At 56.5% G+C, this 23,821-nt stretch overlaps 3 protein-coding genes and 1 long non-coding RNA gene across 5 annotated transcripts; 3 read left to right on the top strand and 1 right to left on the bottom strand.

Annotated features, from left to right (window-relative positions):
* Window positions 1-749: 749 nt before the first annotated feature.
* LRRC74B (leucine rich repeat containing 74B) lies at window positions 750-11,505 on the top strand. The gene is given in 9 exon segments (XM_068562209.1): window positions 750-888; window positions 1,479-1,614; window positions 2,025-2,159; window positions 2,882-3,093; window positions 6,648-6,757; window positions 7,750-7,865; window positions 8,904-8,976; window positions 10,489-10,584; window positions 11,302-11,505. Coding segments are annotated over 9 exon segments (1,155 nt in total). The 3' UTR covers window positions 11,440-11,505.
* Window positions 10,480-21,569, bottom strand: LOC137776095 (uncharacterized). Of its 2 annotated transcripts, XR_011076173.1 has the most exons (4): window positions 21,101-21,569; window positions 13,808-17,993; window positions 10,866-10,966; window positions 10,480-10,628 (listed from the first exon to the last, which is right to left on the bottom strand). It is a non-coding gene; the product is annotated as an uncharacterized lncRNA (long non-coding RNA). The 2 variants fall into 2 exon arrangements; XR_011076172.1 differs by lacking the exon at window positions 10,480-10,628 and having other exon boundaries at window positions 10,692-10,966.
* On the top strand, window positions 15,992-20,668 carry LOC137776094 (tubulin alpha-3 chain). The gene is made up of 4 exons (XM_068562212.1): window positions 15,992-16,232; window positions 16,768-16,916; window positions 17,212-17,892; window positions 20,329-20,668. The coding sequence occupies exons 1-4, from the start codon at window positions 16,112-16,114 to the stop codon at window positions 20,623-20,625; spliced, it is 1,248 nt and encodes a 415-aa protein (XP_068418313.1). The 5' UTR covers window positions 15,992-16,111; the 3' UTR covers window positions 20,626-20,668.
* Window positions 21,251-23,556, top strand: THAP7 (THAP domain containing 7). The gene is made up of 5 exons (XM_068562210.1): window positions 21,251-21,327; window positions 21,500-21,579; window positions 21,897-22,052; window positions 22,531-22,671; window positions 22,870-23,556. Exons 2-5 carry the CDS (start codon window positions 21,500-21,502, stop codon window positions 23,432-23,434), a joined length of 942 nt encoding a protein of 313 aa, XP_068418311.1. The 5' UTR covers window positions 21,251-21,327; the 3' UTR covers window positions 23,435-23,556.
* Window positions 23,557-23,821: the final 265 nt, after the last annotated feature.

Raw genomic sequence — 23,821 nt, 5'->3', positions numbered from 1 at the left:
CCTCCCAGGCCCAACCCCCAGTTGCCCTGGGCCTCCCATCCGCTTCAGACTCCCTCTGCTGGGTCCCGGGCACGCAGAGAGGAGCAGTCTCTGTCCACTGTCCTCTGGCCTCACCTCCTTGGGGTGATGACAGGTGGGATAGGTATTGTGAGAGGGCGGCATGGGCCAGCAGGAGCCCAGAGGAGGACAAGGAAAGCTTCAGGAAGAAGCAACCTCTGAACTGACACTTGCTGATCTTAAGTTCAACAAGCAGCATTGGGGAGGAATGTTCTCGGTGGAGGGAGCAACATATGCGACACTAGAGCGTGTGAGAGCTGGGACCCACAGAATGGGAGCGTGACCCTGGCTCCAGAGAGGAGGTGGCCAGGCCCTGCAAGGTCCCCCAGACTCCTCTGCGACGCCCCCGAGGAGCTGCCCCACCCCCAGGCTCTGGAGTGGAAAGGGGGCGATGCTGGAGCCGCCTAGGGCGACGGGAAGACAAGCCCGCCACGCGCCAATCGGTCCTGGCTGCGAGCGGGTCAAAGTCAGCCCGGGCCCGCAGCGCTGTCCGCAGCAACCAGCAACTCGGGGTCGCCTGGGCAACTGCCGCCCGGGAGGCTCTCTATTGGCTGTAGCGGGCGCCTGTTCGCCAGGCGTCGCATCCTATAGGCCGATGCACCGGAGGGTCCGCCCACATCCCCTGGCCTCGCTCCCGACGCAGCCCTCGCAGTTTCGGCCTCGGTGTCCGCGAGTGCAGAGTGGAAGTAACCATGAGGGGTCCCTGCGAGGGGCCTGGAGAGAAGGAAGAGCTGGAGGAAGGGGCGGCGGCGGCCGCTGGGCGTCCTGCAGGGGTCCCGGAGGCCCAGAAGGGTTCGGACGCGGATTCGAACTCCGACCAGGAGAAAGAAGGTGCCTACGGGCCGGGGGGCAGGCTGGGGCCAAGTAGGCAGGGGACCCCGTCCGGCAGGAGCGCATCCCTCCGTGGACACCTTCGGGGCAGCCGGCGGCCGCTTCAGCCCTGTGCCATCTCCGTAATGCTCCTGGAGGCATCAGGAGTTCCACGATTAGAACAGGCTTCCAGAATGATGTTAAATGCAAAAATCCTGCCAAACACTGTAAGAAGGGCTGTCCCATCCTGACATGGGATCAGGGCTGGGTTTTCCCAACCCTCAGGAGAAACTAAAGTAATGGATGTATAGAACTTAGAATTGCTTCAGTTTCCTTCCCCATAAAATGTTCATAAAGCGTATGTGGTCTGCAATCCAGCGGAAGAGACAGCATGCACTTTGGTGTCAGACAGGCAGGGTAGGGCCAGGCTCAGCTGCTACAAGCTGCATGACTTTGGGGAAAGGATTTGCATTCTCTGAGCCTCAATGTCCTCGTCTGTATGTGGGGGCAACAGTCCCTACTAGCAGGAGGAAATGCCTCTGGAAGGAAAACAAGGCTGCATAGTGATGGAGGCAGGGGAGGGGTCCACATCCATCCCTGTCTCCTATCAGGCACCCATAAGCTTGGAGAAGTGGGCAAGGACACCCTCTACCTGAGGTCTTGCTGGGCCCACAGCATCGTGCCTGCTTCCTGCTTTCTGCGCCAAGGGAGCACCCCAGAGCTCAACCTGCAGCACCATGGTCTGGGGCCCCAGGTACCCCTGGAGGGATCCTGGGGCCAGGCTTGGAGGGCAAGGACCTGGGAGCAGCAGCCATGGGAGTGGTCCCTTCCTGAGCCCATCCACATACTCCCCGGCCTTGCTCTGTACCAGGCATGTCCCATCCCCCACAGTGGGTGACAGGTGGGATCGGGGCTATGACAAAGTTCAGTACAAGGGCTGGGGAGCCTGCAAGGGGTCCCTAACTTGCTGGAGAATCAGCGAAGCTCCTGGGTGGAGCCTATAAGGAGAAGCAGGTGTCCCTGGGCCTGTGGGAAGGGGAGGTCCTTCCAGCTGGAGGGCACTGAGTGGGCTGAGCCCTGCAAACAGAGCCTGGGTACTGGCTAGCTATCTGGGGCCCTGAGCTCTGGGAAGGGCCAGGCCCCTCAGGCCCCTCTCTGCCCCAAGGGGCCCGGGCTCTGGCTTCTGTGTTGACCTCCAATCCCTACATCAAGCGGCTGGAACTTCGGGACAGCGGGCTCTGTGGGGCCGGCGCAGAGGCCCTGGCAGGTGCTCTGAGCAAAAGCAGTATCTGTGGTAGGTGCTGTGCCTGGGACAGCGGGGCAGGCTACCCCCACACCGGGACTTGTCACCCCCCCGACCTGCTGGTGTTGCTGGGGGCGGGGCCTCATCACAGGGTGGGGAGGGTGGGGTGGAGTTAGACCCTCTGTGGTGCACCCAGTGCTGGACCCCTCCTCTACCCTCTTCTGCTAGTCAGCACCCCTGCATATGTTGTCCTCCCAGTGCCTGAATGCAGGTGGGAGAGTGCGGCACAGAGGGTCAGGGGCCGGGCAGTGCGGAGGGCGGAGTGCTGGAGTTTGTCAGGGCTGGATCCAAATGCCACCTCTGCGGCAGGGTGACCCTGGGCAAGGAGCCAACCTTGCTGAGCCTCAGTTTCCAATCTGTGAAGTGGGCCCAACAATGCCATTTAGACCTTGGGTATGTGGGGAACATATGCTCAGCGGAGCATCTGCTCACATATGAACTCCATGCACAGCCACCTGGGCTGTCACTGCCAGTCCCCGGAAATGTGGCAGTGGGGGCTTCTGTGGGTGGGCTGTTATGCCAGGCACGAATCATCAGCGGGGTGGCTGCCTGGGGCCGGAGGGGACCCAGCTGATGGGTGGCAGACTCACCATCCACCCCTGGACAGTCTGAGTGCAAGGCCCCTCCTGCTGTGTCAGGCCTGGAAGGTGTGCGGGAGGGAGGAGGGTGATGCCTGGCTTTGGATCCCACCACTAAGGAGTGGTGCCGGCCCCCAAATGTGGACCTGTCGGAGAACCAGCTGGGAGCAGTGGGAGCCCGGGCTGTCTGTGCCACCCTGGCGGTGAACCCGGCTGTGCAGAAGGCACAGCTGGCAGAGAATGGCCTGGAGGAGCAGGTGGCCCAGTACCTTGCTGAACTCCTGCTGGCCTACACAGGCCTGAAACCCCTGGACCTGAGCTATAACCAGCTGAATGACCAAGCAGGTAACATCCGGCCACTGGCCAGGGCGACCATGGTGGCACTCAGGTCCATCTTCCTGGGGCAGGGTGGGTGGAGGCAGGCAGGACCACTCTGAGCATCCATGCTGTGGATCCTGCTCCCCCCCCCATCCCCGTACAGAACTCTCGGCCCATTCCCCGAATGTCTTACTGCCCACCACTGCATATGCTGGGTGCTGACAGCCACTAGGGATCCAGCCATGAAGTATACTAAGTCCCTGCCCTCAAGGAACACACATTAACGAGATAACTCTCCATAATTATTGTGATACAAAAGAAACAAACAGGGCTTGATTCTAGAGACGAATGTGGAGCCCCTCCCCGCTTTAGAGAGGTGACCACTGGGGAGGACTCTGTGAGGAGGAGATGTTTAAGCTGAAATGTGCAATGGGGGAGGAATCAGACATGGCAAGACCAGAGGGAGAGCATTTCAAGCAGAGGAACTATTTCCCAGGCACACAGACACCAGTGTGACTGGGCTACCGAGCCAGGAGAGAGGGTCCAGCTGTGGGATGGAGAGACAGCAGGGCCGCAGAACTACACATTATGGCAAAAGGCATGAGGATTTCATTCCGAGTGCTGTGGAAGACATCAGTGGGATTCCTTGATCTTACCACTTTCTCTCATGCCCCAGGGCCTTTGCATGGGCTGGCTGCTTTGCCAGGAACATACAGTTCTACCTGCCTGTCCTCAACCACCCCAATCGATTTTAAGAATCACCTGGGGGCTTCCCTGGTGGTGCAGTGGTTGAGAATCTGCCTGCCAATGCAGGGGACATGGGTTCGAGCCCTGGCCTGGGAAGATCCCACATGCCGCGGAGCAACTAGGCCCGTGAGCCACAACTACTGAGCCTGTGCGTCTGGAGCTTGTGGTCCGCAACAAGAGAGCCCACGATAGTGAGAGGCCCACGCACCGCGATGAAGAGTGGCCCCCGCTCGCCGCAACTGGAGAAAGCCCTCGCACAGAAACGAAGACCCAACACAGCCAAAAATAAATAAATAAATAAATAAAAAATAAAAATAAAGGAATTCCTTTAAAAAAAAAAAAAAGAATCACCTGGGACCCTGGGTTAGGAATACAGATTCCGTGGCCCTGGGCCTCCTGAACCTCTGTATCCTCTTGGGGGAGATGCGGGTGCATCTGCATTTTAACAGGTGCCCCAGGAGATTTGTCTGATCCAGAAAGTTCGGGGATCACTGTTCTGACTGCTTAGCGTGAGTGGGGGTGGCGCCAGCCTTGGCTTGGGCGAAATCAGCCCTAGAGTTTAACCGCCAGAGAGACAGTCTGCCTTCTAAGAAAACTGTTGTGAAATCAGTGAAATTAAAAGAGAAACTCTCCCTGGTGGTAAGAATCTGCTTGCCAATGCAGGGGACACGGGTTCGAGCCCTGGTCCAGGAAGATCCCACATGCCGTGGAGCAACAAAGCTCGTGCGCCACAACTACTGAGCCTGCGCTCTAGAGCCTGTGAGCCACAACTATTGAGCCCACGTGCCACAACTACTGAAGCCCACGTGCCTAGAGCCCGTGCTCTGCAACAAGAGAAGCCACCGCAATGAGAAGCCTGCGCACTGCAAGGAAGAGTAGTCCCCACTCGCCACAACTACAGAAAGCCTGTGCGCAGCAACGAAGACTCAACGCAGCCACACACACACAAAAAAAAGTAACTATAAAAACATTAGTTCAAAAAAAAAAAAAAAGGGCTTCCCTGGTGGCGCAGTGGTTGAGAATCTGCCTGCCAATGCAGGGGACACGGGTTCGAGCCCTGGTCTGGGAAGATCCCACATGCCGCGGAGCTACTGGGCCCGTGAGCCACAACTACTGAGCCTGCGCATCTGGAGCCTGTGTTCCGCAGCAAGAGAGGCTGCGATAGTGAGAGGCCCGCGCATCGCGATGAAGAGTGGCCCCCCGCTTGCTGCAACTAGAGAAAGCCCTCGCACAGAAACGAAGACCCAACACAGCCAAAAACAAATAATAAATAAATAATAAATAAATTTTTTTTTTAAAAAAAAGAGAAGCTCATTTAAGACTTTCAACAAACTAAGGGTAGGCGTCCCTCTGGGCCTGCACGGTCAGAGCGTTAGCACAGGAGAGGCAGTGAGGATGGAGGGGCTGGAAGGCAAGGCCCCACGAAGGCTGCATGGCAGGGATGGGCTGTTTCCCCAAGTGGGGATCTGTGGGTGGGACAGACTCCCTTGGGGGTCTCAGTCTCCCCACCTGACCCAAGGCAAGGGTGGCACCTACCTCATGGCTTGGCTGCAGGGGTCATGAAGAACAAGCATTGGAACTACAGGAGGCTGATTCATGGGTATAGAACTTTCTCACCCTCCAGCTGTTCAGCAAAGTGGCGGACCACCGCCCTCCTCTCCCAGCCCTGGAGTGTCTGAGGAAGAGCAACGTACATGTCTGAGAACCAGTGGGTGTCAGACCCAGGGCTGGATGCGGGGTGTGAGCCCCCTTCTCTGGGAGGTTCCTTAGGAGGCAGCCCAGGGAGTCCTCACTGTCCTGCAGGGAGCTCTCCTAGGTGCTAACACTTCTGTGGAACTGGCAGCTGAGCCCTCTGCTCTGGGCATTTCTTCAAACCAGCCTGTGCTGGGTGCCAGCACCATGGACAGGGGTCAGATTCAGATCCCCTGAGGGGCTCCCAAGTGTGTGGGAGAGATGGGCCAGGCAGAGAGGTCTAACAGCCAGAGCCTGGAAGGATGGAAGCACAGTGGACGTGGGGTCCACAGTGGCCTGGCCCAGTCTGGCGGAACAGGCAAGGCTTCCTGGGTGAGGATGAGGAGCTCTTATCCAGGTGAAGAAAGGGATCAGCAGGTCCACACGGGGGACAGCTAGAGGCTGAGAACTGGGAGCAGGTCAGACCAGCTGAGTGTTGACAGAGTGGAAAGCGGGGCGGGTGGGTAGGGCTTCTGACCATTTTATGTGTGAAATATCTCTCAGCTTTCTTACCCACCCAGCCCTGCCCTTTCCTTTTCTACACCATTGCCTCCTCCCTGCCACAGCTGTGCTGGCCCTGTCACCTCTTGCGTAGACCATGGCACAAGCCATCCAACTGGTCCCCCAACCTCTTGTCTCCAACCCCTCCCACCCACCTTCTCTCTTCTTAACGTATCTCTCGAGTGCCCGTCACTCCCACCTCCTTCCACTGGCTTGCCTGGCCGGCCCAGCGCCAGGCCTGTGTGCATTTCCACAAGCACATCCGCTCCTCCCCGGGTCCACTCTCCACGGTGCCTGCCCACGTGCACGGTGCATCCCTCAACCTTCGAGGTTCTCTCTGCTTTCTTGATCCCCTAGGCAGGGTTGGCCCCCACTCTGTCCCCACACCTCCCTGTTGTGGTCTGTAATAGCTAACATCCCATTAATTTATATTTATAGCTTCTCCAATAAATGTGAATTCCTTGAGGGCAGGGCAGACCCACGTGGGGTTCAACGCCCTGACGCTGGTGCGCAGCAGAGACCCCAGCCCACAGCGGGCATCGGTATCACTTTTTGAAGGAATGAACAGAGTGAATAAAAAGTCTGTCTTCCTGTTTCTGAAGGGGAGATGCTTGGACCAGCCCTGGCAGAAAACACAGGACTCACTGAGCTTAACATAAGCTGGAATCACCTGCGAGGCCCAGGAACTGTAGCCTTCGCCAGGGGACTGGAGGTATGAGGCCTCACCCAGTAAGCCCCTCCAGCCTGTCCTTTGGGGGCAGGTCTCCCAGGGGCCAGCCCCCCATCTTTCGCAGCTCTTCAGAAATGAGCCTTGGATCTTTTCAGCAGAGCTCAAAGAATGTTTTTTCAGGTGATTTTCATTTTCCTGGCTCTACTTAATGACAACAACATGTGGTCTCCCTGTGCCCACTCTCATGTCACTAAGTGAGGGGTCCACAGCTGAATGTCGCACACCTTCTGAGACATCAGAGACACGCAGCCTGTGGGGACACTGTGCAGTCCAGTGACACATGCTCACCGCTGGGCAGATGCAGATGCTTCCCTGAGAAGACAGCCTTGCGCCCTGGGATCCCAGCACACACTCTCAAACACCCTGCCTGCTCCCTTGGGTCTTGGGGTTCGTAGGCCTTGGGAGTGGGTAGCACAGGCGCCTGTGATGCTCCCGGTGGCAGCTGCCTCTGTGGGATCCTCCTCAGGGAACGGCAGCCGCTGCCTTGCCCTCTGACAGGGCTGACCTGGGGTCCTGCCCCACAAGGTGACAGATCAGGCTCTGTGTCCCCAGGGCACCCACGAGCGCCCACCCTCCTCCCCATCACATTTCCCTGGGTATGTTTCATCCAATAGCCCTTCACTGGGGTGCCCTCTGGGCCCTGGGCTGCGCTGTGCCTCGGGGGCCCTGCCCTTGAGAGGTCCCCACTCGGGGGGGGGGAGCTTCATCATTGTGTCTCTGGGGCCTGCTGCCCGAGGAAGATGGCCCAGTCCTGAGGCTCATTCGCATCCACACCCACCCTCTGTGCTTGCTTCTGGTCTTTCCACTCTGCCAGTCACCATTGTCCAAGCCCCAGGGCTCTCTTCTGGAACCTCTGTGGTCTTCTGCTCTCTGTCCACGCTCTTTGCTCCTCGGGCCTCCTGGGCTCGGAGGCTGGGGACTGGCTTCCTCCACCTTCACATGTGGTCCCATGGGGTTGCTGCTTTGCGTCCCAGGCAAATATCTTCCTGAAGGTCTTGGACATCTCGTATAGTGTCTGTGGGGATCCTGGAGCCTCCGCACTGGGGGAGGGCCTCAAGACCAACAACATGTTGGAGGAGGTCTACATGAGGTGAGAGCATGGGGTGCCCCGCCCCTGCCTCCAGGCCCATGGCCACCCAAGGACTGGAGCTCATCTTGCTGCCGTTCACCACTTCGTGACCAAACCTGCCACACGCACTCATGGTGCGGCTGCAGCCACAGCCCAGCTCCGTCCTTCTCACTCAAGTTCCTCCTTTGTAAGTTGGGACTTGCAATGCCTACTGCAAGACTGGGGGCTGGGAAGTGCAAACGTGTAAGGCATCTTCAGCAGAGCCTGGTGCGGGGGTGCGTGGGGTGTGTGCTCCACACGAGTTTTCCTCCGTTTCAGGAGGAGTGGTCTGCTCTGCTCAGCACACGGCTGCTGAGGGGGCCTGCCATGGGTGGGCTGCTCCTCCAGGCCCTGACAGGGTCCCAGGCCTCCTGGGGAAACCAGAGCGGGAGCCACAGCCCAGAGGGAAGGGAAGAGGCAGAGGCCAGACAGGTCATGGGCTACTGCGGCTGAGCCTCACACCGGGGCTGCCGGAATGAGCTGGGCCTGCCTGCCACTGGCAGGGACATGTGCTCCATCCTGCCCACTTTTCCTCCTTATGGAAGGAGCCATGGCCAGAGGAGAGATGCTGAAATTCAAGGCCAAGCTGGGGTCTAAGTTAGAGGGACATGGGGCTGACTGTGGAGACAGAGTGGCCGAGAAAAGTGCTGAGGCCTGGATTTGTGCCCATCAGCAGCAGGAAGAGGTGGGGCGGGAGCTGGGTGGCTGTCATGGGGATAGGTACGGGGTGCCAGCTGGGGCAGGATGCCTGGGAGCACCTGCTGAGTGCTGAGGGCCAGGGAGCAGCAGCTGGTGCAGGAGGTGGAGGGAATAACACTCTAGGTGTGTTTGCTGGGCAATCTCCCTGAACACTGGAGCCTCCGATGAAGCTTTTACACACTGACCTGCCCAGGGCCCCCAGCGTGTGCGTGAAGCTGGACCTGGGGGCTGCACCAGCAGCTCCAGCCAAGACCCTGGGGGCAACCTGGCTCTGCACAGTTGTTTGCAAGGCAGTACCATGCATATGCCTTTCTGTTGCAGCAACAACCGCATCTCTGCAGTGGGAGCCCTGAGCCTGGGCCTGCAGGTCAACCAGACACTGAGGATTCCTGTTGTGAGTGCTAGCCTGATGGGGGAGGCCCTGGCACAGACCTGCCTGTGCCTGTCCACACAGACCCCTCCCCCACTACATCTCCTCACCCCAGTGGCAGTGGGTACATGACTTCCTCCTGCGACCACTTCTTCCGCTTGTCATTCACTCACCCATCTCTGGCCTGACCCAAGAACTCCTTCAGACTCCTCCCCCTCCATCCTTCCCTCCCAGCTGCCCCTCCCCCTCCCCCTCACAACTGGAGTTGTGCTCTGCTGAAGATGGCCAGGGCCACCTGGCTTCCCCTCACCTTCCCCTGCTCTTCCCCTGGCCTTGCTGGAACCCAGGGGCCGCCCAGGTGTTCTGTCTCCAGTGGGGAGGGTGTGGCTGATCACTGAGAGCAGAGAACAGAGAAGGGAGGGAGGAGCAGGCCCACAAAGACCACTGTACCAGCAGCTCTGGGGGCATCCAGCCCTGCGTGGCCCTCAGCTGGCACAGGAGCCCCCAGCAGCACCCCCTTCCCCAGCCTGAGGCTCACTCCTCTCCTAGCCCCGGCTGAAACCCAGACCTCTCTCTAAGCTCTGGGTCCCCATTTCCAGCCACCACTGGACCAACCCCCAGATGGGAATAGGCACATTGGATTCTGGGAGTCGAACCTGAACGTGTCGTCCCCCTGAAGGGCTGCCTCTAGGTGGGGGCTCCTTCCCACTGAGTCAGAAGCTGGGGCCCCAGCACAGACCTGCCCGGGGCCCAGTGCTGAACCCTCCCTTTCCCCATCTTCCCTCCATCTCACCTCCTGCAGAAGTGTGGGGAGGAGGGGGGAACGGGGCTGCCTGCTCCTCCTTCTCACCTCCTCCTGTTCACCGTCTTGGCCCTTCCTTCCCACCTGCTTCCAGGTGATCTTTCTACAGCAGAAACATGCCCCTGCTTTAAATCTGTTGGGCACTCCCCTCTGGACAAATCCAAGCTTAGTGTGTCATTCACAGCATGTGGGCTCTGGGCTCTGCCAGCAGACCCCCCACCCCCCGCCTTGAGGCACATCATTCTCACCCCAACCTGCTTGCAATTCTCCTACCACACAGTGCAATTTCTCAGCCCTGCTTTGATCCTGCGGCTCTTCTTACTGAAATGCCCAGCTCCACCCACCTCACCTGTAATGCTCAGCTCAGGGGTTTTATCCCCTGCCCACCCTTTACCTCCCAGGGAGGGTTGGTGCAGCCGGTTTCATGGCACTCTTCACATTATACTTTTATGTTTCCTTTCCTCTCCTCCCTGCACCGGTGAGTTCTTTAAGGGCGGGGTGTGTCTTGTGTGTCTATGTCTTTGGCTCCCAGCACAGAGTGGGCAAAGAGTGGGGGCTCAGTGTCCACTCCCTTCCTTTCTTCCCCGACTCCAGCCTCACCAAGGGCATCATGTCTGAGGGAGGTGCCTTCTGAGCTGAGGGAGTGGGACCGTCCAGAGCCACATCAACAAAGATGAGGGATCCCTCCCTCCTCCCTGGGCTCATCGTCTCTCACCTGTGTGTGTGTTTCTCAGGTGTCCAGGAATCCCATGTGAAGTGAAGGCTGCTTTGGTGTTCTCAGGTCTGTCCGGGCTAATCCACTGTCTTCCCTAGAGCTGCTGGATTTTTCTGTAAGAACTTCTCATAAACCTCATCTCTGATCCTCCCAACAGCCCTAAGAGGTATAATTTTCCCCATTTTAGAGGAAAAAAAGTGGGGATTAGAGAAAGAGTGCCCAGCGCAGATACACAGCATGGCCACATCCAAGTTCAACCTGGGTCATGATGCCACTCAGACTCGCCTCCCAGCCCTGTGTGGGGTATCACGGTGGTCTCACCTCAGACCCCTGCCTGGGTTCTTCATTGGCCGAGAGAGAATAGGTGGCTTAGGGGGCACAATGCTCACTGCTCACCAATGTTTGGATTTGCAGGTTCAGCTCTTGCAAGGCGGCCCCTCTCCCTGTCCAGTACTGGCTGCAGGTGGATCCTAGTGCTGGAAGATTCACTTGGGGAACTGCACAGGAGATGAGAACGCCTTTTCACTCAATTTTGCCTTTTTAATATAGAAAAAATGTCACTCTTTTCTAAGGTGGTTAAACATTAAGGAGAGAATCCCCAAATACAAATTATGAAAAGAGTCTAGTCACAAATCACTGCTTATCCTACTTCTTTTCTTTTCAACCCAGGCCTGAGTCAAAGCCTTTCCAGAGATGTGTTTACAGTTTCAATCCTTCAGGCTTGGGACAACTAATGCCCTAATAAGCTTCTTTGATACCTTCGGTACATAAGTAAAACAGTCAAGTTCTTAGAAAGTGATAACGTACAGACTTGTAATGGGTTTCTCCTCAGGATATCCATGTGAACAGAGAGTTTGATGACCTCACCAGCTCAGTGAAGGTCATTCTTCCAGGGCTTTGCATAAAGACGGCTGCCCGCAGAGTGGAGTACAAAAAAGAATTCCTGCCCGTCTTCAGACTGTCTGAATGACTGTGTTGTGTAGTTTCCTCATCTCTCCCATCGGTCACTTCAACTTTGAGATGCCTTTCAACACATGAGTCTGCACCAAGTCCCCATGTCAACTGGGTGGTAAGTCCTACGGAGCCGGCCTTCATAGTGACTCAGACACTGGTACTAATCGGGGCCTTCCTTTGCTCTCACTCATTCGTGTAACACTAACTTGTATTATATTTTGCACACTGAGCTGGGCACGGGGTCAAAGATGCCCAAACAAGACCCTGCCCTGGAGACCTTTGGACACAATTAAAATATAAGGTGGTCTGCAACTGGCATTCTCAAAGTCAACTTGGGAGAAGGCAAATGGACACAGCTTTTTTGGAAAGCAATTCATCATCATGCACCAAGAGCCTTAAAACTGCCTGTCCTGCGATCCAAAGTTCTGACTAATCTGCTCCACAGAAATCACCAGAGATGCATGGAAAACCGGATGCCCAAAGATGCACATGAAAATGCTGTTTATAATATGAAAATTGGAAATGATCTAAATGCCCAATAACAGGGGATTGGTTAACTACAATTTGGAATTCTGTAAACATTAAAAGTCAAGGGTTCGAAGAACATTTAACAATTTGTGAAAATGCACATGATTGATGTTAAGTGAGAAAATCAGGATAAAAAAATCACATGGTTTGTCTGGCAGCTCCTCAAAAGGTTAAATATGGAGTTGACCATATGACCCAGCAATTCCACTCCTAGAGAAATGAAAACATATGTACACACAAAACATCTGAACCATCTGAACCATCTGAACACAGATGTTCATAGCAGCATTGTTCATAATATCCACAAAATGCAAATACCCACCAACTGATGAGTGGATAAACAAAATGTGGTATACCTATACAATGGAATATTATTTGGCAATAAAAAGGGATGAAATCTGGGGTTATGGAAATGTTCTAAAATTGATTAAGGTAAGGGTTGCACAACTCCACTGACATACTAAAAGTATTTGAATTGTATACTTTAAACAGGTGAATGGTATGGTATATGAACTATGTCTCATAAAGTTGTTTAAGAGAAAAAGGAATGAGGGACTTCCCTGGCGGTCCAGTAGTTAAGACTCCGAGCTCCCAATGTAGGGGGCCTGGGTTCGATCCCTGGTTGGGGAACTAAGATTCCACATGCCGCATGGCGCCACCAAAAAAAAAAAAAAGAGAGAAAAAGTAATGAAGTACTGACACATGTGACAACATGGATGAACCTTAGAAACATTATGCTAAGTGAAAGAAGTTAATCATAAAAGACCACATACTGTACGACTCCATTCATATGAAACGTCCAGAATAGGCAAATATACAGAGACAGAAAGAAGATGAGAGGTTGCCTAGGGCTGGGAGAAGGGAGGAATTGGGGATTGACAGCTAAAGGGTATAGGTTTCTTTGGGGGATAAAAATGTTCTAAAACTGATAGTGGTGGTGGTTGCACAACTGTGAATATACAAAAAAAACACTGAATTGTGCACCACTTTAAATGGGTGACGTTTGATATGTGGATTATATCTCAGGAAAGCTATTAATAAATAAATAAATAAATAAAATCATGTTGTTTGGCCCAAATTGTATGGATAACAAATGTATACATGTATATACTAGCAGGAAAAACAAACAAAACAACCCTGGCATATTAACAATGTTTGTCTCTAGGTTGTGGCTTTATAGATTTTATTTCCTTTCTGTTTTTCTGCATGTTCCACACTTTCTACTCTAAATATGTGTTACTTTTACAATCAGAAAAATAAATCGTACTTAAGAAATGGCCGGTGGCAGAAGCTACAAGTCAGCTGCGCGCGCTACGCCCTGAAGGAGAGCACCCCCATCTCCAGGACGAGGGCCTAACGCCCTGAAACCTTCGGAGCCGAGAGGTGACTGAGGGTAAAGGCCCCCGACCCCGCGGGATAAGCGCCCCTGAAGCCTGCTCTCCCCGCCCCACGCGGGGCCGCTCCGGACGGCGACCCTCCGGCCTCGAGAGCGGTGAGACGACCTCGCGGTTTGAGCGCGGGACCGGACCAGGGGCGGCGGGACCCGACCAGGGGCGGCGGGACCCGACCAGGGGCGGCGGGACCCTCTCCTGCTTCCCCGGAAGACCCTGCCTTACTCCAGCCTGTCGTTACGCGACTGCCCGCGCCCTGAAGATAGGACACCGAGCGCAGCCCAGCCCTGCGGGCTCCCTGCGGCGGCCCCCCCAGCAGCGGCCCCCCCCCCCGCAGCGGACAACAGCCGGTTCGGCTGCGCAGACAAGGTCAAGCCTCCTGGAAGCCGCCTAGCTGGCGTAGACAGAACAGGAAACCGGAGCGCCACTCCCACCTTAAGGCCAAGGTCTCGCGGGAACACCCACCTGCGCTCTTCCTTCGGCGACCCCGCAGCCTTCCCGCCAAATCCACGTCCAATCAGAACGCGCCACACTCTGGGTGTCGCATGCTAGCCAATCGGGAGCTGGATTCCAGACCTTGGCCCGCCCCATGGTGCTCCAGACCAATGGGTGTTGGCGGCGGCGCGTCCTAGGAGCGCCCGGCGCGGCAGCGGCAGTTGGGAGGCTGCAGCCGTTGAGGTCGGAGTGCGGTGGTGGCGCTCACCATGGTACAGCCGGGCGGGCGGGAGGCCTGGAGGCCGTGTCCCGGGCAGAGGGGTGGGGGCCGGGTCTGAAAAGATGCCCCAGGAGCCTCGTGTGGGCGTCCGCCCCCCGATCGCGCGGCCAGAGCAGAGGCTGAAAAGGAGAAACTGCGAAGGCGGCATTCTCGGCCGTGGAGCCACAGTTCCCACGAGTAACAACGTCCGAGTCCGAGAGCCGCGGCAGTTAGCTCGCCTCGGCACGTCGTCCCTGGGCTCAGGGGAGGCTGGCAGCCCTGGCTGTGGTGGTCGGGCTGCCCGGCGCGTGGACAGCGGGCACAGCGGGCAGGGCCGGCCTCCGGGGGTGGCGGGGGCCGTGCTGGGGAAGGAGGTCATCTGCTGAGAAGGGGACACAGGACTTGGTCTTGAGGAACTTTCAGAGAGGAAATGGAGCCGAGTACAGAAATGTAGACAAACTTCAGCAATCCAGGCGAGGTCGGCAGTGCGCTCGCTTTCTGTTGACAGCGAGGAATGACTTCCCCGAGCACTGCAATTCCTTTCATTGTTAGACAGTCAGATGGACGTGGCCTTACAAACCACGGAGCTCCCCAGCCGCATTTTGTAAATGAAGACACTGGGGTATTTCTTCGGATCACAGAGCTGGCTCTGATCACACTGGGGCTGAGCGAGTAGAATGACACATCAGGCATCCTGTGAAATACAGTGGATCTGGATTCAAAGCGAATAGTGTGCATTTGAAAATGGTGCGGTTGGGTGGATTTCAAAGGACTTCCCAGGGTGCCAATAGAGTCCTCCTCTGGGGGAGTGATTTCGTTGTCATTGGAGATCTTTCCCGAACCGAATGCTTCCCTCTGGGATGATGTTCGGGGATTGCTGCATCAAGCTGGTCTCTCCTGCTCTGAGATTTGGTGCTTGTATAACAGAAAACAGGACTTCAAGTTCTGAGGACTGTAAGTCAGAATTTAGTGTGGGTGGCACACCTCAAATTTCATGTGATCTCCTCTGTGTATATGTAAGGATGATGTGTCTAAAATCAGACATGTGATTAGGGACTGCAGACTTATACATTCCCGGCAGGAAAGAAATGGTACATTCAGAATAGGTACTCACAGGACAATCTTTAAGAAGATACTATTTATAAAGATACGGGCAGGGTTTAAGGAAACCACCAAAGGACAGTGCAGTATCCCAGCACTTGTGCCATCTGGGAGCCATTAACTCCTAGGCTGGAAGAGGCGAGGGGATGGAGTGCTTATGAGAAGCTCAGAGGGTAGGTTTATGACAAGCGCTGACTGCTGACACTCTGTGCCCTTGTAAAGGAACTCAAGTGACCCAAGGCAGCCCGGCAGGGAGGGAGCCAGGGTCAAGCACCCTGACCACACCTTCCACTAACCTCCAGCTCTTGCTGGTGCCTGACATTGGCTAAAGCAACCAGAAGCCAGGGGGCACAGTCCACATGGGTCAGCCTCCTTGAGCACAGAGCTGGACAGAGAACAGAGGCTAGACCTAGAGGGACAGATGAAACACACACAGTGATCACCCATGCTTGGGCCACGGTGGCCTCTGTCCCAGTCCACTTTTCCTTTCCCAACTCTATTACCACTTACCTTATCATTTGGTCAGGACACAATAAAAACTGCTATATTCTTCAGAGAATTACTGTGACTAGCCGTAACATGGAGTTTATTATTGACATTATACGGCTTGCAAAATTTTAAATAACCGAATTTTTGTATAGTAGCAAACACTTAGGTTCTGGGGCTAATTCTGGCATTCACTATCAGGAGGGTGGTTAAGAGCAAGCCAGTTTTCACAGGGATAAAAGGGTCACATAAGCCTCCTGGAAAAGAGGTATGAGAAAGCCCCAGACACCCTGAAGCACATACAAACATTAAATTATATTTTGCCTGCCACATAGTGACAACTGCCTTGAAGCTGGGGGGCCTCACATGTATGTTCTGGTTCCCAGCGCGAGTGCATCTCTATCCACGTGGGGCAGGCGGGGGTCCAGATCGGCAATGCCTGCTGGGAGCTGTACTGCCTTGAACATGGAATTCAGCCCGACGGCCAGATGCCAAGCGACAAAACCATCGGCGGTGGGGATGACTCATTCAACACGTTCTTCAGTGAGACCGGGGCTGGCAAGCATGTGCCCAGAGCCGTGTTCGTGGACCTGGAGCCCACCGTGGTCGGTAGGTACCCTGAGACTTAGAAGGGGAAGCACAGAACCTTTGCTGGGTTCCTCCAGATCAGAAGCCCGAGGTAGTTTCCAAGGGGAGCTGCCAGGAGAGAGCACCTTTCAGTGGCGGCCACCCAGGAGACAACAGAATGTCACCCTAGAGCCCGTGAGACCCAGGCCACAGAGGGCGCCCAGCAAAAGTCACGCTGATGTCTAGTATGTCAGGGCCATTTCAGCAACACCCCGGGTGTAGCTGTGGGTGTGACCGAAACATGCACGCGCAGAACCGCCTGTGCGGTGTGAGCACTCCCCCGCCTTTGGGAACTGGCCACACTGGCATTTGTTCCCCGGGTTGACTGGACCTTCCCAGAGCCATAAACAGCAGATAAGGCACGTGTATCACACGGAGACCTTTTCTGTGAGACGCTGACGCTGCTGGCCTGCGAGGCGCAGCACGTGCCTGTAGAATTGAAGGTTTCCCCGGACCTGGCCATCCCGGTGAGTCAGCGACCGTCCTTAGAGTCTCGGGCACACTGTCCTCTCTGCAGATGAAGTGCGCACGGGGACCTACAGGCAGCTCTTCCACCCGGAGCAGCTGATCACCGGGAAGGAGGACGCGGCCAATAACTACGCCAGAGGCCATTACACCATCGGCAAGGAGATCGTCGATCTGGTCCTGGACCGGATCCGCAAACTGGTGAGAAGGGCCCTGGGAAGGCCTCCTGGACAGGAGGGGAGGCCCGGGATCTCCCCGGGACATCACTTTGGCAAAACCCAGCAGAACCATGAGTGCAGAGTCTTCCTTTCTGGTGTGGCCGCAGTGCGTCCACGTCTGTGACTGCTAAGTGTGATGCGTGTTCCCTGTGGATGGGTTGAACCCGTATAGTGAACCTGCAGAGGAAGAGTGTGCCGTGACCGGGGCCCTTTGGGGCCCATGGGGGCGGTGGCACAGCTCGTGCGGGCGTGGCCTCACGGCCTCTGCTTTCCCGCAGGCGGACCTGTGCACGGGCCTGCAGGGCTTCCTCATCTTCCACAGCTTCGGGGGTGGCACCGGCTCGGGCTTTGCGTCTCTGCTCATGGAGCGGCTCTCTGTGGACTACGGCAAGAAGTCCAAGCTGGAGTTCGCCATCTACCCGGCCCCCCAGGTGTCCACGGCCGTGGTGGAGCCCTACAACTCCATCCTGACCACGCACACGACCCTGGAGCACTCGGACTGTGCCTTCATGGTGGACAATGAGGCCATCTATGACATCTGCCGGCGCAACCTGGACATCGAGCGGCCCACGTACACCAACCTTAACCGTCTGATCGGGCAGATTGTGTCCTCCATCACGGCCTCCCTGCGCTTTGACGGCGCCCTCAACGTGGACCTGACGGAGTTCCAGACCAACCTGGTGCCCTACCCCCGCATCCACTTCCCCCTGGCCACATACGCCCCGGTCATCTCGGCCGAGAAGGCCTACCATGAGCAGCTGTCCGTGGCCGAGATCACCAACGCCTGCTTCGAGCCGGCCAACCAGATGGTCAAGTGTGACCCTCGCCACGGCAAGTACATGGCCTGCTGCATGCTGTACAGGGGGGACGTGGTCCCCAAAGACGTCAATGCGGCCATCGCCACCATCAAGACCAAGCGCACCATCCAGTTTGTGGACTGGTGCCCGACTGGGTTCAAGGTAGGCTGGGCGGTAGCGCGTGTTCACCTTTCCGCCCGCGGCAGATCCTGGGATGGGGTGCTGCCCCTTTGTGGAGGGTACCCTGTTCCACGGCAGCTGCACTGCAGGGAGAACAAGTTTAGTAATTAATTTGCTAGGTGCCTTGATCTTTAGCAAGGACTTTATGTACCCTTATTTCTTACAACCAACCTGTAACACTCATGGGCTAATACTACTAATATCTTACAGTTTAGAGACTGAGGCTGAGACAGCTTTTGGTATCTAACAGCCTCAGGGGCAGCGAGTGATGGAGGGAGCTTTCAGGGACGTCTGACTGCAGCATGTCTGTCCTCCACATTTTCCCACTCTTGCTCAAGAAGCTTGTCAGGGTCTGTGGTATTATTTTGTGTTAGAAATCATGGTTTTTAGATTTCACATTACTTCAGTCACCAGTTGTCACTGCATTTTAGGCAACATTTATGTTTCTGTAGACAGAATTTTAAATTCATTATACAGTGTTTTCTGTGGGGCCAAGGGTGGTTCACTGCTGTTACTCCAAACCAGACTTGGAACACTGTCTCGCACACAAAATCACACTGATAATTAGGTGGCTCCTTCAACCGTGTTTAGTGTCACGATGCAACGTCTACCCAGAGAAAAGCAACATGTATCTGGAAGCCAAGTAACATGTTAGACCTACTGTGATCACCAGGCTAAGTGCCTCGCCATGCCTGGGATCGTTAACTCTGCCCCCTCTTCTTCATTAAAAGTCCTTGTTCACAATTGATCTTCCACATTAGAAAAAGTGCTAGATCCTGCACTCGTGAGCCCTGATGAGTTCCTGAGGTGTTTGGGGAGTTGCACGTTCCAGGGTCATTGCAGATTGAAAATGAAGAGAAGTAGCAGCAATATGTGTGTCATCCTATTCCCATTTGCAAAGGCCAGAGCTTGCCTCTGACTACAGACAATTTGTTGCACCCACCTGGCCTCTGTCAGCCCCACTTCAAGACACCCTGACACAGACCATCTCTGAGGGTGTAAGACCGACAGATGCAAAGTGACTCACAGAAAAAACTAAAGTCTATAACAGGTTTCACTGATCTGGAAATACTCATTACACCTTCCGTAAGAGGTTTGCAGACCTCAGAGGTTATAGGTGGGGGTTGAAACCTTCCATTCTTGACCTCTTTCAGTCATCTCACCATGACCTTCGGAAGGCAAGGACATCCAAGGCAGCCGCAGCTGGGTGGCACTTTGGGGTGTGCTGTGCCCTGTGCCCGGGCTTTCCCTCCTGGCTGAGTCTCTGTGAGCCAGTAGGGAGGCCGGTCTTGGGAGGAGGTACAGGAAGTCACAGCTTCTGTCCCCACAGAAGATAGTTCTCCCTCAGATGGAGCACGTTGAATTCTCATTGCTCTAAGTTCCTTTTTGTCAGTCTGAGTGTGATTTCACCGTATGTTCTTTAATAACCATTTGCTCAGGGGTGCACTATTGTCAAGGAGTCTTTCCCATGTTTATGTTTAGTTTTTTCATTATAAAAGTGTGTATGTGGCAAAATATTAAAATGACGCAGAAGGCTGAAAAGCTGAAGTCCTCTTCCCCTTCCAGAGCTTTGTCTGTCCCTCAAGAGATAGTCTATGCATATTCACGTTACACCTCTTGTTATACGGGTGACGTTGACAGAAAGGGGTCAGCGACATGGGCAAAGAACATTCTTTAAAGGTAGGTGACAGACTCCACTCATTGCACACAGATGGCCAAACAGAAACGGAAGCTGGCAGCACTCCCACTTGGAGGGGCTGGCTGGCCTGACCTTAGCGCTGTGTCAAGTCCCACCCCTCTATCAAGTCAGAACCCCCTGTGCCCTTCCCCCTGCTCATCCCAGCTCTTCTGGAGACTGGCTGTGTCCAGCTGCTGCTGACTGCTAGCTGCTCACTAGGGCAGGGAGGGGTCACAGCGTCAGCCCTCTCCCCGTTGTTTGTCCTCCTCCAGCATGATGTTCCCTGAGCTGTCAAAGACTCTAGCTGGTGTTTATTACTCTACAGGTATTTTAAAGCATAAATGGAATTCAAGTTGCTTTTCTTTTTACCAAGTATACAGTATATCTTGGACATATTTACATGCTAGGACAGATTTCTCATTCTTTTTTATGATCATACACTGTTCTACTGTAGGGAGTGTATGATAATTTAACTAGTTTCCACAAAGGACATTTGTTTCCAGTTTTGCCATTTCAGATGGCGCTTCACAAAGTGAAAATATTAAGTCAAAGGATATTAAATGTTAGCATATACTGGTACAAAACAAAGTATCAATTCCTACAGGGCATAATTTACGGCCTGTTTTTAAACACGGCCCCCATTTTTAAAAACAACCTACAATTTCTGAGGCCACAGTAAAAACTTCACCATGAAAAATAAATAAATAAATAAACTTCACCATGTTTCCCTTCTCTGGCAGGTGGGCATCAACTACCAGCCCCCCACGGTGGTCCCGGGGGGAGACCTAGCCAAGGTGCAGCGGGCCGTGTGCATGCTGAGCAACACCACGGCCATCGCCGAGGCCTGGGCCCGCCTAGACCACAAGTTCGACCTCATGTACGCCAAGCGCGCCTTCGTGCACTGGTACGTGGGGGAGGGCATGGAGGAGGGCGAGTTCTCGGAGGCCCGGGAGGACCTGGCAGCGCTGGAGAAAGATTACGAAGAGGTGGGCGTGGACTCGGTGGAAGCAGAGGCCGAGGAAGGGGAAGAGTACTGAATGCGAGGGCGCGGCTATAGGCCCCGTCCCCCGACTGTCACGTTACAGATGTGTTTACCTATTAAAGTTTCTCTATTGAGCATAGTCTGCCCTGTGCTGCACTTCGACCAAATTCCCACGCCAGATACCTTCCTTTTCCAAGTGAATTTCTAGGGAAACTATGTTCCTCCCGGACAGAAAAGATGCAGCAGGTCCGTACGTCTGTCTTGCTACACAGAGCAGTCAGCTGCCGCGTTACCCCCCCGAAAAAGGCTTGAGAGTGAGGGGCAGGGAACCGGGAAGCGCTCTCCGCCTAAACACCTGGAGTCCTTCGCGCTGGCCAAGGCGCTCCTCGGGGGCCGGAAGTGGGCCGGTTCTGGTCGTCGGAGTCGCGGGACCGCCGCGTTTGCCCCGCCCCGCCCCGCACGAACCCACTCCCGCGCCCCTACCCCGGAGTAGCTGCCCCAGAACCTCCCGCCCGGCCCAGAAGAGGCACCTCTCCCGCAGGAAGCGTGCGCGCCGGCTCCGCCGGGCTCGTTCCCGTCGTAGGCGGTTCCCGACCCGGGCGGCGTGAGAGACCCCCGCGGCCACTCCCCGGGCTCGCTCTGCAGTTTCCGGGACCCGCCCCTCGGCGAACGCCGCGCGCTTCCGCGTTTCTATGGTACTGACTTCCGCCGCGAGCCAAACCCCGCGATACTTCGGCGGCGCAGCAATGGCGAGACCGTGAGTGCCGCAAGCGGGAGTCGGGAGAACAGGCTGGGACGGGGTTCGGGCGAGATCGGGCCGGGGAAGACCCGCCACGCCGGGGCCGCTTGCAGTGGGGTGGCAGCCTGGGGCGCGAAGCCCCTCCGGGCCCTGACGGCCGCCCGCGACCGAGCTCCCGCCTCTTCCCCAGATGCCGCGTCACTGCTCCGCCGCCGGCTGCTGCACACGAGACACGCGCGAAACGCGCAACCGCGGCATCTCTTTCCACAGGTCAGCGCGCGTGCGCGCCGGCGCGCGGAGGGTCCCCTACGCATGCGCCCGTCCTGCCGCCTCGCGGAGCTACTGCGCACGCGCCTCCGTGGTCGGGGCGGGGCTTGAGTGGGAGGCTGGGTTGGGGAAGAGGGGTGGTCAGCCTGCTCGGGCCAGCTGCTTCGAGTCTCACCTACGTGATGATGTTCAGCGAGTCTCTTTTCCTCTGGAGGCCTCAGCTTCCTTGTCTGTGCGCAGGCAGTGTCAGCGCGAGGTCTGGGGGCGGCATGAGCGGGGCCGGCCTTTCCCGTCGGGCTCACGGGCTTGTGGCCCCGCAGGCTCCCCAAAAAGGACAATCCAAGGCGGGGCTTGTGGTTGGCCAACTGCCAGCGGCTGGACCCCAGCGGCCAGGGCCTGTGGGACCCGGCGTCCGAGTACATTTACTTCTGCTCCAAGCACTTCGAGGAGAACTGCTTTGAACTGGTGGGAATCAGGTGAGCCTCCTGGCAGCTGGAAGTGGGCAGGGCGTGGGCAGTGGGGTGGCGGCCAGCCAGTGGGGAGGTCCCCGGAGCAGCAGCTCTGGTTTCTCCAGCTGGGAACCTCAGCTTCCTCTCCCGACAGACCTGGGCAGTGAGACCCACGCCCTAGGGATCACTGTGCCAGAGCGCGCTCCCTGCAACCCCAGCCCTCCCTACAAGTGCACAAACGGAATCAGTTCTTTTGGCTGGGCCACCCCGTTCTGGTGGAGCCTTTCCACACTCTTTAACTCTGAGGAGTCTTGCAGGGAAGAGATTGGTGGGGACCTTAACTTGGCATTCCCCAGACTCATTGTTGGCAGGGTGCCTCCCACCTCCCACAGAGCTAACCCGACAGCCTGCTGGCGTGCTGGAGGGCCTGCTGGCTACACGCCCTGCGGGTGGGCTGGGGCGGCAGGGCTTTGTTCCACCTCATCCAGACCGCTTTCCCCTGCAGTGGGTATCACAGGCTGAAGGAGGGAGCAGTTCCGACGATATTTGAGTCTTTTTCCAAGTTGCGTCGAACAACCAAGACCAAGGGGCACAGTTACCCCCCTGGCCCCCCTGACGTCAGCCGGCTCCGGCGATGCAGGAAGCGGTACGTGCTGCAACGGAGGGGGAGGTGCCCCACTGCACCCCAGGTCTGAGGGACTGGGCTTTAGGGTGCCTGACAGCAGCCTTGCTGGACAGGGTTCTGAGCCCGTGGAGTGGGTTCAGGGATGGGGGTTAGATGAGCTGGTGAAGTGGGGTCAGCGAGCCCTGAGCCTGGCCTGTCAGTCTCTCTCTCTTCCCCCAGCTGCTCTGAGGGCCGAGGGCCCACAACTCCATTTTGCCCACCTCCACCTGCTGACATCACCTGCTTTCCTGTGGAAGAGGCCTCAGCACCTGCTGCCTTGCCTGCCTCCCCCACCGGGAGGCTGGAGCCTGGCCTCAGCAGCCCCTTCTCAGACCTCCTGGGGCCCCTGGGTGCCCAGGCAGATGAAGCAGGCTGCAGCACCCAGCCTTCACCTGAGCGGGAGCCAGAGCGACAGCCGTCCCCGCTGGAGCCGAGGCCCGTCTCACCCTCGGCCTACATGCTGCGCCTCCCGCCGCCCGCCGGAGCCTACATCCAGAATGAGCACAGCTACCAGGTGGGCAGTGCCCTGCTCTGGAAGCGGCGGGCTGAGGCTGCACTCGATGCCCTGGACAAGGCCCAGCGCCAGCTGCAGGCCTGCAAGCGGCGGGAGCAGCGGCTGCGGCTGCGGCTGACCAAGCTGCAGCAGGAGCGGGCACGGGAAAAGCGGGCACAGGCCGATGCCCGCCAGACTCTGAAGGAGCACGTGCAGGACTTTGCCATGCAGCTGAGTAGCAGCATGGCCTGAGTGAGGTCCGCCCAGCAGGGCTTCGGCCTCTTTCTCCCTCAGTATCCACCTGGAGAGGATCTGATCTGAGCTGCGTCCACCAGCCCTGCCAGATGCCATAATAAAGTGGATTCTACAAAGAAGCCCTGCTCTCTGGCTCAGCTGGGGGCTGGGGCCCTTCCCCTGGGTACCAGGCCCGTTTCCCCAAATTGGCTGTAGCACCCGGAGGGCTCAGGCCCTGGAGTTCAAGCCCTTGGCTGTGGAGAGCAGAAAGCCCTCACTGTACAGCTCTGTGTCCCACAGGGCTCTCTGAGGGGTTGTGTGAGTAGAGGTTCGGGGGCAATACTGGGCACCCTTTCCTTGGCACCTGAAACAGCCTTGACTTAGCCAGCTAGTCTCTGAAGACAC

This window comes from Eschrichtius robustus, chromosome 14 (genome assembly GCF_028021215.1).
Source record: "Eschrichtius robustus isolate mEscRob2 chromosome 14, mEscRob2.pri, whole genome shotgun sequence".
Lineage (NCBI taxonomy): Eukaryota > Metazoa > Chordata > Mammalia > Artiodactyla > Eschrichtiidae > Eschrichtius > Eschrichtius robustus.
This window is presented reverse-complemented; position numbering and strand designations above follow the sequence as displayed.